Source organism: Salminus brasiliensis, chromosome 11, assembly GCF_030463535.1.
Source record: "Salminus brasiliensis chromosome 11, fSalBra1.hap2, whole genome shotgun sequence".
In the NCBI taxonomy this organism is placed as follows: Eukaryota; Metazoa; Chordata; class Actinopteri; order Characiformes; family Bryconidae; genus Salminus; species Salminus brasiliensis.
Window position 1 is genome coordinate 3,183,514 of NC_132888.1, and position 13,948 is coordinate 3,197,461.

Below are 13,948 nucleotides of genomic sequence, written 5' to 3' on the forward strand. Positions count from 1 at the left end.
TCGCTGTCAGATACCACAGGACACCTTCAGAGGTCTTGTGGAGTCCATGCCTCGACGGGTCAGAGCTTTCTGCTGTCACGTTCAAATGGGATATTAAATCTGGAAGCCCTTTCCCTCCAGATAGAGGAGAACCAGTCAACTTTTCTCTCTCTGATTTATTTAAGATTTTTATTAATGTCATCAAAATTCAGCCTGATGTGATATCAAATGCACTATATGGACGAAAGTATTTGGACATTTGCTCATTCATTGAAATCAAGGGTATTAAAAAGAGTTGATTTTGCTTTTTTTGGAGGAACTGGCTCTACTGTCCAGAGAAGAAGGCTTTTGTACCAGATTTTGGAGGAGCGCTGCTGTTTATCTGCTCCAGGGAGTCCTATTCTATGGGTATGTGTGTGTGTATCTGGGTTAGCAATGGGTGCAACTTAAAAGTAGCAGGATAAGATAAGATAATATAATATATTATTATAGTATATATATATATATATATATATATATATATATATATATATATATAACACGACAGAAAAGGGATAGCAAGACACTCAGATGCTAAAAGTAGATAAATTACCACTATATACACAATATAAATAATAGAAGTAAAAAGCAATTGTATTTTTACATTAAGGGACCTCTGTTCCCTGGACATGTGTGTGTAGTTTAAGTGTGTGTGTATGTGGTCTGCTGGGAGCAGTGCTGGTTGTGGAGTCTGATGGCAGCACCTTGGGGTGACCTTGGGGACCTTCACACACTTAGGGTGAAGCAGCCTATCACTAAAGGAACTGCACAGTGCTACCAGAGTCTCATGCAAGGGGTGGGAGCTATTCTCTTCTCTCTAATGCATTCATTAGAAGGGGTGTCCACAAACATTTGGACATAGAGTTGATAGACAGATGTTGTGACATGAGGTCTATTCAAACGAACTTTCTGCTCACCTCTCCGAGTGTTCCTCCGCGGGACACCAGCCGGTTACTCACGTAATCGATCATCCAGTCACCCTGTCTCAGGTTATCACAGAAAGGGTGGCCCAGGTCGTTCTTAGGCCGAATGTCAGCCATCACTGACAACAGACCTGTGTGATGAAAAACAGATTGCTAGTAGAACTGTATTGTCTAGTGTACTAACTCAGTTGTCCATGAATGTATCAGATTTATCAGACTGTCTTTACTAAGCTTGATCTGTACCTTGCAGGCCGCCATACTTGAGGGTGGTCCAGCCAGGAATACCGTAACAGCCCCCTCCGTCCTCCTTCTCCTCTGAATCACAGCGGAACAACAGCATGTTCATATCCGCCAGCGACAGCTTCTCCATGATTCTGCGTGGAAGATAAACGCCACCCACATTTACCGACCTCTAGCAAACCACACATCTCACTGAGCCCCCCGAGCTGTGTGTGAGCTGCATGTCCACGCCGAACTCTAAATAATACTAGACTGCATGAGGAGAATTTTGGAGATGTTCTAATGATGAACAAAGTGATGGAGAACCACCACCTTCACTTTCTGTAGGAGGGTTATTATTAGTGTTTATTCTAATATCAGTGATTTACTGAGCAGATAAACACTGACTGACCATAAATACGTCACTAGAGAGAGGCAGGAAACGAGTTTCTGAGCACCCACTGGTCAGTTTTACACTAAACTACAGACGGAAACACAAATCTGCCTCAGAGCGAGAAGCAGAGACGAGCATCTCGACCCATCTTCGTAGCCTAGGGCAAAGGCCGGGCTGTACAGATTCAGGAAAACTTTGAACCGTATTTCTACGCTGTATAATCGCAAATTTATAAACAGAAACATCGAATTTGACGTGCCGGCCCGGGCATAGACTATATTTTATCGTATCGTGATAAATTTTGTTTATCGTGATGATAATTAGCTTATAGCATATTTTCTAATCATATGGAGAAGACTGTTAGTGCTTAATAAACACTGATCAGCTGCAGGTTTCATTACTAACAGTGTAATTAGACTGAAGGGTTAATTAGATGAAGAGCAGCAGATGTTGAGTAGAAATCACTGTATTTAGTACAGGAGAGGATCTGAATAGTAGATCAGTGTCGCTACTGATGTTTTTAGTCTGTGGTTACAGGTATTGTGATAAATTGCAAAAAAAGTCTTTAAATCTTGTGATATCGTAACCATACCAAATCATCCAGCCCTACTTCACACAAATGTAACTAGAGGAGACTCAGGACTCAGCAGGGGAACTCACTGCGTCAGAGGCGTTTTCAGAATTTCCGGGGCGTTCTTGTCAGGCATGCTGCCTGCGGCATAGTGAGGGTTAAACTGAATGAGATGAGTCCTCAGAATCCCCACAAGCTCCTGAGCTGTAGGGTCCAAACTCACCCTACAGAGAGAGAGGTAGAGATATATGTGTGAGTATGCATATACAGTATCGCTGCTGTACAATGAAAAACATGTATCTCCATTTTTCTTGGTATAAACTCATATTTTACATTGACTTCCATTCAGAGTTTAGAACACTTTTGCCTTTTTCTGTAAAGTCACCATTTTTGGAGATGAGATTATACAGCTGATGAGATTATACAGCTCTGGAAAAAAATGAAGAAACTACCCTACATGATCAGTTTCTCTGGTTTTACTATTTATAGGTAATGTTTTAAGGGAAATTAACATTTGTGTTGTATTTCACAAACCATGGATAACATTTCCCCTAAATTCCAAATAAAAATATTAATATTTAGATCATTTATTTATTTGCAGAAATGACGACTGCTCAAAAACAACTGCTCAAATAATGCAAAGAAATGATTAGAATAATTATAATGTAAAGAAGTTATTATTCAGATTTAAACACAGTGCTAATATCTGAACTTTGAGAGCATTCAGAAATCACTATGATGAAATAACCTCGACGGCCAATCACAGCTCTCATGTCTAGGCCGGCTCTCCACTAGTCTTTCACATTGCTGTTGGGACTTTATGCCGTTCATAGTCATAGTATATATATATATAGTCATTCATAGTATATATATATATTCCCCTTTTTAAAATATAACATGTAATTGATATAATAATCTATAACCAAAATAGACATTTTTATCGTTTACAGCTCCGTTTATCATTCTGGACATCTAATATTTTTAATAAAAGCCACCCCCCCTTTTTTATCACATTTCTTAATTTTAGCACAATAAGCAAATATATATAAACATGCATACAAAGATATACATAACAAACATGGGGCACATCTCTCTCTCTCTCTCTCTCTCTCTCTCTCTCTCTCACTGTCACTCTCTCTCTATCTCTCACTCTCTCTCTCTCTCTCTCTATATATATATATATATATATATATATATATATATATATATATTTATATATATATATATATATATATATATTTCCCTTATATATATATATATATATATATATATATATATATATATATATATATATAAATGCATATTTATGCTTATTGTGCTAAAATTAAGAAATGTGGTATAAAAAAGATAAAAAAGGGGGGGTTAAATAAAAAATATTAAATGTCCAGAATGATGAACGGATCTGTAGACAATTAAAATGTCTATTTTGGTTATAGATTATTATACCAATTACATGTTATATTTTAAAGAAGGGAATCAGGATACTAATAAGTGTACTGTTTATATGTGAATTACCATCATCATCATCATCATCATCATCCCCCCAACTTTTAATATAAATATCGACCAAAACATTTAAAACTAGACACAATTACAATTCCTATAACAAGTGATTCCACACTTTAAACTCTTACCAGTAACTCTGAACTGTAACGGTCATTGTACTCGTAGCTGTTATTGTTTATAAAAGGGTCAAATATGATTACTGACAGGTGTCATATTTCTTAAAGCCACACAGATCACACTCTTGTTTCTTGTAAATATTAATATCTATATTAATATATTCACACACACACACACACACACACAATTATCACAGATCACACAGGTGCCCATATGGATCGCTTCTGGCTGATCTGACCTGAACGCGATCACACTGCCGGGCGTGAGACGCTCAAACACGATCTCCTGCACAAACTCGCTGCGGCCTCGGGACGTCACCCCGGCCTGCTTCACCACCCTGCTGTCCTTCAGCTGCAACACAAAAAAAAAAGACAGCACTGTCCCTCGTTGCTTACACTTTCATGAATAATTAACATGCTCCTTTATTAAACACATTACTGCTGATTATGATAATAATAATAATAATAATAATAATAATAATAATGATATTCTGAATTATAAGGGTCGCAGCTCAAGTGGTAAGGCAGAGGTAGACGTAAACAGAACTGCAGATCCCATAGCTTTGGAGTGCAGGAAGTGCAGCAAGCCCCCCTCTACTGCTGATAGAGTGTGTGAGGGGCTGTTTGGGTGTCAGTGCTGTGTGTGTGTGTTATTCAGGCAGGGACAATGTGTTAATTAGAGCTGTTCCAGTGAACTCCTCTTACCTGGATGTGCTCTTTAATCTCCACTGTGAAAGCAGGCAGGCCATTAATGCTCTTCTCGTCTTTCCTGTAAGAGCCTGCCTGCCTCTCCACCGTGCGTGCCTCCAGCACCACCTCCTCGATCTTACCTGAGCAGCGGAGAGAAAGAGAGAGGGAGGGTATAGTGATTTCACGTGAGATAGGGGAACTTGCTTATATGGTTTCCTACTCTGGGCCTGAATTGTCCAGCTCTATTCCCTGCTATCTACAAATACTCACCATCTGAGAAAGTTCAGGCTTTAAGATAATTGCTAGTGCTGTGTTTAGCTCAATGTACTTGTGTATACTTGTGTCCAATCAGTGCTAATTGGTGGTGGTGGTGGTGGTGGGGGTGGGGGGGGTATACTTATAAGCTTATGTAGCTCCATAGCAAAACTAAACAAGCAAGACCCTGATGGACAGTGTGAGTCTGACCTCGGGCTGAACTACTGCCTTAACCACAGTGTGTGCAGAGGTTTTCTGACTGACCCGGGATGAACATGGGCGGAACCTCGTCTGAGTACTTGTGGTGTTTGGGGTTTTTGAAGGCGGTGCGACACACGGCCACTACGGACTGGTGGGAGCTGGGACAGTGGCGGGTCACTGCTACAATATCCTCATCCACCTGATCCACATACACCTGTAATACAAGCACACAGGACATGGTAAAAAAAAAAAACGGTGTGTATGAATGGTATAGGATATCGGACATGCTCAGGTTCATTAGTGTAGTTAAGACAGAAGTACGCTGGGCGAATGGGTGTTTTTTTTTTTTACACCTATGGTTGGTTTGTAAAATATTATTTATGTATTTTTACATTGAGGGACCTCCGTTCCCTGAACATGTGTGTGTAGTTAAGTGCGTGTGTCTCATGCATGGGGTGGGAGCTGTTCTTCAGCATGGCTGTCATTCAGTTTGGCTGTCATCCTCCTGTCTCCCACCACCTGCACTGGGTCTAAGAAGTATCCCAGGACAGAGCCGGCACTCTTTATGAGCTTATTCAGTCTCTTCTTATCTGCTGTCGAGATGCTACTGCCCCAGCAGACCACTCCATAAAAGATGGCAGATGCCTCCACTGTGTTGGAGGAGTGCTCCCTGCACCACAAAGGACCTCAGTCTTTTCAGTACGTAGAGTCTGCTCTGGCCTTTCTTGTAGAGTGCAGCAGTTTATATTTGTAGTGTGTTACACATACAAGGAAGTTAACTTGGTGTGAGCAAGAATTACACTGAAAAAAGTATTAAAAGTAATAAATAGCTGTTAAAAAAACTACTATGTACAGATATAATTATATAAATATTTGCAGAAAATTAACATCTGTACAGCTGTGCAATAATCCTAGTGCAAATGTTCTGCATGTTGTATATCAGTACTAGTATCAGTACTGTGTTGCAGTGAAGTCCAGTTCAGTTCAGTGAGATTTCAAAGCTCACTTCACTTCCTTCCTGCTGCCGTCAGACTCCACAACCAGCACTGCTCCCAGCGGACCACATACATACACACATACTTAAACTACACACACACTTAAACTACACACATACTTAAACTACACACACACTTAAACTACACACATACTTAAACTACACACACATGTTCAGGGAATAGAGATCCCTTAATGTACAAATACAATGTGCAGTACCCCCCCCACATGCTATTAAGAGTCATTTTTACTTCTATTATTTATATGGTGTATATATTGGTAATTTATCTTATCTTATAGATTAGGTTTATAGATTAGGGTGTGAGGCGTCCTCTGTGGTTGAGGAGCGGTACAGCTCTGGGGAAAAAAAAGCCTTTAGCGTGTCGTGTTTTGCTGGTTTTGATGGTTCTGAGTCTTCTACCAGAGGGGAGTGTCTGGAAGAGGTGATGTCCAGGATAAATACCAAAAGCATCACAACAAACCATGCGAGAACCTCTCACCGCATTCTCTCTGCTTATTGGTCAGACCTGACTCTGATCGGCCTCTGTTCAGAGCTGTAGTAGTGGTAATCATCTGGGCAATGTACCAGATTAGCACCTGGCTACTGGAGCCGTTCAGCTCAAACTTGTGGAGTGTATACGATAGGTGGCTCGGACTCCACCTCCTCTCAAGGGTCTCGGCCCGCATCCGAGTGCGATTACTATATTCGCAGCGGCCCAAATGAATCGCAGTGAGGGTGAAAACGAACCAGATTCATCAAGACAAAAAAGTGAGGTGTGAAAACGTCTACGTCCTACACTAGAAGATTTTGGTTCAAATGAAAAATGGTACATTTGGCAACCAACAGTACAGTCCAACACTAGAGCCTGGTCCTAGCTGTTAAGAATGAGGGCGGTAGCATTATGGTTTGGGGCTGCTTTGCTGTCTCAGGTCCACAACAGCTTGTTATTTCGTACTGCATTCTGGACTGCATCAGCAGAACTATGAACTGTAAGTGGAACTATTAACTGGAAGTGGATCACGCAGCAAGACAATGACCCTTAGTAGGTTAAAGCAGAAGTAGTTCAAGCATTTTTGATAGGAGCAATGGGCCAAATTTCCTCTAAATCTTAGCACAGGACTGATCACCAGATACCTGAAATGTTTGAGGGTCATTTTTTGCATAGGTTTTGCACAATTGGTTGAATTAGCAAGTCTTCATCTAGTTTTAGGACTTGTGGTGAAGATCTAATCCCAGTTCAGGTAAAATGGAACAACTATAACAGTGGACAGATGCACTCACTGACCTGGTTGAAGGCCTTTGCTGCCAGCTCCTGATGCAGGCGGTTCAGAGCCAGTTTGCCGGCGATGATGCCTGACTGCAGGCTGACCTCTCCGGTTGTGGAGGTCTTAGCTTGAGGGTTCCACTTTTGATAGAAACGCTCCTCTGACACCACGGAGATCTGTCAGTGTAGGATGGTAGAGAGAAGCTCAATTCAACTCCATTGAATGGAATTGAACTGAATTACTAACACAGGGCAATGAAACACTGTTAGGCTGCAGCAGGTAAAACCTGGGACCCTAAACACTAAAAAGGCACTAAACTAATAAATAGCAAGAAATAATAATAAATGTGTGTGTGTGTGTGTAAACAGAAGGAGAGTAGAGTACATTCAGATGTGTATGCTGAGGTAGACCAGGTCTGGTGTTGTAAACAGCATCACAAATGTAACAAAGTGTGCAGGGAAAACCATGTATCTCCATTTTGTTCTCCATAGTTTGGACCCTGTAGCTGCTTCTGTACACTGTATAAATAATGCTGAAAGAATAGACCAATAGAAAAGCTTGAAATGACCAGGAAGGAGCTCTTATTTTACATTGCCAGCATTTTGGAGATACATGTTTTTCACCGGAGCTCAGTGTGGACATGACTGTGAACTGGAAAGATCAACACAGCAGAATAGAGAAACATGGAGATTCCTTAATCACAGGCTTAGACAACCATCTTCACCATCAGTGTTGGACACAAATGAAATCTGGCCTCAGCCTTTAACCCATACACACATGCCCGGAGCGGTGGGCAGCCACTGCTGCGGTGTGCCTGTATACCTATACCTATAACCCCCCCCACCATACAGATGTACCATCGCTATGGAACTCCTGGAGGAATACTACAGTGAATGCAGTCAAGACTGCAGATAAAGCCTTACAGGAATATTATAAGAGGCAAAATATTATACAATACTAAAGAAATCAAATGTCTTATTCCACTGCTGAAGACCCTGTATCATAAAACAGAGACGTGTGTACAGTGTGAGTGTGGGAGTATGGGTCTAAGCCATGCAAGTGCACCGTGTCTGTGTACTATACTATACTATATGCAAATGAAGGGGTTGGATGCTCATATTAGCGTTAGCTTCAGGTGAGGCTGCAGTGCCTGAGCTGAGCGCTGAGGTGGTGTTCGGCACTGTGCTGTTTCTTGCCTGATGAGGCACAAGCTCGTCGTAGCCTCGCGTGCTGCCTGTGGCACAGCAGGCCATGGAGACGATAGCAGAACTGGGCAGAGAATCGAACGCAGAGCGGATCTGCAACACACACACACACACACACACACACACACACACACACACAGTGTTAACCATCAATCAACTTTTTGGAGCTTCAATTTTGCAATGATGTCGTTGTCAGGCTGGTTAATCTTATACACTATGTATTATATTAGATTATAATACAGTACAAAAAAAACCCATGATATGATATATATGTATGATATATAATAATAATAATAATAATAGTTTATAATATGATATAAGATGAGTTATGATGTATGTTATATTATAAAGACTATTTGTTAACATGGAAAAGCAATATGTTTATTAAAATAACCTCTAATATGTTTGCGTTTCATCCACACATGATATAAACAGTGCTGTAAACGGAGCATTTCCTTAATTATTAATAGTTTGGTTTCATTTCATTTATTTGCACTATTAAAAATAAAAAAGAGGCTTATATAAAGCAATTTCAAAATATTATATATATATGTATATATATATAAAATTCAGTATATATATTATATATACTGTATGTGTATTTATATATATATAAAAATCAACTAACCTTAATAAAACAAATAAAACAAAAAACGGTTTATATATTATATATACATAGAAAATGTATTTTTGTATGTATTCATTTTTAGATATATTACATTATATCAAAATATAAAAACAAAGACACGATGTAAACATTGACTTACATAATTGACTTATATATATATATATATATATATATATATATGTTATGTAAGTCAATGTTTACATACATGTCTTTGTTTTTATATTTTGATATAATGTAATATATCTAAAAATGAATACATACAAAAATACATTTTCTACTAACATAATCTCTATTATTATGTCAGTGTGAGTTCAGTCCGTCCAGGAGTTCAGTTTATCAGTGTCTGGTTTTTAAAAAGGGTTAAACTGGCCAGCTTGCCGGTTGTGTACTGATCTTTTATTATATTATCTTTACAAATAAACTGCTTAATATGGTTATATTACTTTACAAATAAATGAATCTTACAAACATATGAATTAAGATATATCCTCACACATACACAATATATATATTATATTATATTATATATATTGTGTGTGGGTATTTTCATTTATATGCATGTAAGATTAATTTATTTGTAAAGTTAATATAACCATATTAAGCAGTTATATCACAATATAAAAACAAAGAAATGTATGTAAACATGGACTTTTATGTAAACAAAATGAAAGTAAATACACATTTAAAGACAATACATAGGACAAAAAGTTTGTCTTTTAAGCAGCTTTTATCAAATTTCATAGATTTTAGTTCCCTAAATGATGCTGAAAATTGACCTCCAGAAGGGAGAAATTTAAGAGGTGGAAGATCTGAAGATATTTCCCTTATTTGAGTAGATCTCATGAATAAAACCATTAATAAATAATCATTAAATAAACAAATAAAACATTCAGAGCTGGAGTCCCAGAAAGGGATGAAAACTAGTCTTAGACTGAACTGCACTTTTATTAGAGAATCACCATTCAGAATGCCCTGTAGTCCAAGACTAGGCTTAATCCCTGCCTGGGAAACAGGCCCCAAGTGCTCAAGCTCAGGTACCTGAATGGGGCACTCGTTGTCATGGGTAATGTCCAGGAACATGGCATGCGCAATGCTGGGCACGAGTGGCCGGAGGCTGGGCTGAAGGAAAGCTCCCACAGGTTCTCCTCCATAACGATACACCAACCGGCCTTCTTCATGACTGTCCCCTGCACTCATCGCCTCTGCCACAACACAGACATACACACACACACACACACACACACACACACTGCGTTAGAGAACCATCTCTATGGCACGGCCACATGCACACGACTACAGTAGAAGTTTTTTTTAATTAAATTCTACTTTTTTAAGGAACACAGATTAGGGGGTTATTAAGGTCTTACTTGTTGGTCAATAAAGCCTGAATTAGACTTTTATAACTGATTTATTTGCTGCGTATTAAGCTTGATTCATTATGACATTAAAGGTCTGTTGTGTAGAAATCACTAAAAACTGCATTATTAGTTGTAATAATACAAAATAAAGACTTTACCACCCTGTTATACTACATCGGTCTACTCAGATCTAGCCTGTTTTGTCTGGCTGGCTGTCTGGCTGTCTGGCTGGCTGGCTGTCTGGCTGGCTGGCTGTCCGTCTGGCTGGCTGGCTGTCAAATTAACCACTAGTCTGTAATTAATAATGAGTTGATCCTATGAGTAGCACCTGGAATGACCAGTACACAACCGGCAAGCTGGCAGCCAAAAAAGTAGCCAAAGTATGAATTGCTACTGAATATCTGATGCAAATTAATTAATTAAAAGTAATCAAATACTTTTTTAGATCTATAATTGCTAAGTATATATTAGTGAGTATTAATTATTACTCCTAATAACTCAATAAACTAATATGTCGACTTTGGTAAAAATTCATACTCAATAACTCACATAACAGGGTGGTAACACAAGTGTTTATTGTGTATTATTACAAATAATAATGCAGTTATTAGTAATCTTCACGTACCTGATCTCCAATTATATACTAATAAAGGTCATAATGAATAAAGGTTAGTGCAGAGTGCATAAATAATCACTGGGACAAGAAATCTAATATGTGTTCCTTAAGAAAAGGAAAAAGGGTCACCTATGGGTAACACGGCTGCCAATACTGAATGTACTTATGAAGTATATTAATTATGAAATTATGTAATTACATTCATGCAAAGAACAATAAATCTTCTAAGGATTAATGACAAAGTATTAAAAGAAAAATAAATCATTTAAACAAATAAAAAATATTTCAAGAATTACTATTTTTAGAACATGGATTATCTTTAAAAGAGGCTTGACCTGGGGTCAGTCTCAGGAAGCAGGACTTCTTGGTCAGTCAGTTAACTTCAAGCTAAGTTTGATCAGACGTTCGCTGAGCTGCATCACCATGGCAGCTTATCCTGAGTTCCTAATTTGATCCTTGATGCCAAGTTCAGGATTTTAGACCATAAACAGCGATCAGAAAAAGTATTTTAAGTTAATTAATTAATTAATTAATTAATTAATTATTTTATGTTTATTGAAAAGGATGTTAACAGCCAGAAGAGAGCTGCAGTAATCAAGTCTTGAAGTGGCAAGAGACTGAATGAGCACCCGAGTGGCCTCGGGCGTCCCCATGATAAGGATAAATGTCCGTGTCGACAGTGTCGCTTGCTTTGCTATCTAGCAGAGTAAAGAGCTTCAGGTGACTGCTTGGTCCGTACTTGATGGCGATGGTCAAAAGCCGATCTGCACAGAGAGCCCTTCCAGCTTCAAGTACGAGTCCAATGCTTGCTGTCTTCAAACCCAGACTGAAGACCCTCCTCCTCTTCTGAGAGTGCTCAGGCGAAGAGAAGAGTATTATGGTCTCCATATTGACTAACTAATTTTTAGTCTATTTAAACTAGCTGAGGTTTTTCTTGGGTAAATAGCAAAACACTTTTGTAAGTCGCTCTGGAGAAGAGCGTCTGCTAAATGCCATGAATGTAAATGTAAATGTAGGTTTAGTGGAACCTGCTTTGTGAGACCGACCCCGGGACTACACGGCGTTCCTAGTTGCGAGGATTTTGGTGGGAGCGGTGAGTGAATTCAGGCTACACATGAAAGGGCAGGTACTGAGCAAACTGTTAGACAAGCGCCCAATAAAACACCAACCACAGCTCAGGTCAATTCATGCCGAGTTTGGGTTTCAATGGGACGATTCACCCACAGCTGCTCTGTTGATTGTGAGTAAAAGCTGGCTTAGACCATTGTATATTTCCACACAAAAAAAACCTTGTATCTCCATTTTTTTGTTGTTGCTGTTTTTCACTTTTTGACCAAATTTGTTTGTTTGATTTCAGTTGTTCTTCACAGGATGTCGACATTTTATGACGAGGGGACAAATAAAAATGCTCCAAAATGACTGAAATAAACATTTTACATTAATTTACATCGAAATAAAGTTGATGTTTTGGAGACACAAGGTTTTTGCGTGCGATCTACTTCACTTTGTGGAAAATTCAGAGGGACTCAAGTACTACAACGCTGAGCGCAGGGCTTTCTATGTTAGATGGAGTGTTAAATGGCCTACCTCTGATGAGTGAGGAGATGCCTAGTCTAGTCACAAAAACATTGTCCAGCTCCTCGCTGCCCGTGAAAAGCTCAGCCACCACGTACAGGTCAGGATTGATGGTGCGGGCTGCGGCCAGCATGAACTATGACCGCAAAGGTCGGGGTTAGACCACCACATAGCACACAGAGAGAGAGAGAGAGAGAGAGAGAGAGAGAGAAAGAGAGAGAGAGAGAGAGAGAAAGAGAGAGAGAGAGAGAGAGAGAGAGAAGAGGCAGAGTGTGCTAGCAAGGACATTCAGTTAGAGAGACAGAGGGGACAGAGACAAACAGGAGGAGGGAGCGAGGGAGAGGAGGTGTTGGGTAGAAGGTGGAAGAGGTGAATAGTTTATACATGGTGAGATAGAGGGGAAATGGAGAGATATTAAAGTTTGGGGACAAAAAGACACACATAGAGACTTCGTTAGTGTCATGCTAACACACAGCTTTAACCCACTAACCCCCCTCCCACACACTCACACACACACACACACACACACACATACACACACCCTCCACCCCTCAGTACCTCTGATCAGACTGGTTATTCCCAGCCGGTTTACAAACACATTGTCAATCAGCTCACTGCCCGTAAACAGCTCAGCTATCACATACAGATTGGGCCTGACCGCTCTGGCTGCAGCCAGCATGGCCTGCAGAGTGAGAACGGACCATAAGAGTGTGTTCATCACAGCTTCAAAAAGCACAGTGTACTACTCAGTGTCCCATCACAGTAAAGGTTCAGTGAACATTTACACAACTGTCCGTTTATATCAGTCAAGACATTATGCATTTAGTAAACAACAACAACAATAATAACAACAATAATAATAATCAATAACAGAAGGTCAGTTATAAAGGAAAGTAAAACTAGCTGATCACATACTCTGATTCATGTCAGTGTATCATACTGTCAGAGACACATTAGCATGAGTGAGAGCTTAAAGGTGTTCCTAATAAAGTGTCAAGTGCAAGGAAGCTTAAGGTGTTTCAAATAAAGCGACTAGAGAAGATGCACAACGCAGGTGTTTCTAATAAAGTGGCCAGTGAGTAAAAGTAAAGGGTAGGCGTTTCTCATAAAGAGGCCAGCAAGTGGAAGCACAAGGTAGGCGTTTCTAATAAAGTGGCCGGTGAGTAAAAGTAAAAAGTAGGTGTTTCTAATAATGTGGCCAGTGAGTAAAGTGCAAAAATGTTTAATAAAGAGGCCAGTGAGTGGAAACACAAGATTAGTGTTTCTAATAAAGTGGCCGGTTAGTAAAAGTACAAGGTAGGTGTTTCTAATAAAGTGGCCAGTGAGTGGAAGTACAAGGTAGGCGTTTCTAATAAAGTGGCCGGTGAGTAGAAGTACAAGGTAGGCGTTTCTAATAAAGTGGCCAATGAGTGAA

At 39.5% G+C, this 13,948-nt stretch overlaps 1 protein-coding gene across 2 annotated transcripts in view; it reads right to left on the reverse strand.

Moving 5' to 3' along the window:
• agla (amylo-alpha-1, 6-glucosidase, 4-alpha-glucanotransferase a) overlaps positions 1–13,948 on the reverse strand; it is a 46,455-nt gene that overhangs the window by 15,059 nt on the left and 17,448 nt on the right. For both annotated transcript variants that reach the window (XM_072691439.1, XM_072691440.1), the window contains exons 13-22: positions 12,547–12,670; positions 10,024–10,187; positions 8,349–8,450; positions 7,173–7,328; positions 4,957–5,107; positions 4,453–4,577; positions 3,987–4,099; positions 2,215–2,349; positions 1,185–1,315; positions 936–1,072 (exon numbers count right to left, since the gene is read on the reverse strand). In XM_072691439.1, the coding sequence (XP_072547540.1) occupies positions 936–1,072; positions 1,185–1,315; positions 2,215–2,349; positions 3,987–4,099; positions 4,453–4,577; positions 4,957–5,107; positions 7,173–7,328; positions 8,349–8,450; positions 10,024–10,187; positions 12,547–12,670 (1,338 nt within the window). The remainder of the gene's footprint in view (positions 1–935; positions 1,073–1,184; positions 1,316–2,214; positions 2,350–3,986; positions 4,100–4,452; positions 4,578–4,956; positions 5,108–7,172; positions 7,329–8,348; positions 8,451–10,023; positions 10,188–12,546; positions 12,671–13,948) is intronic.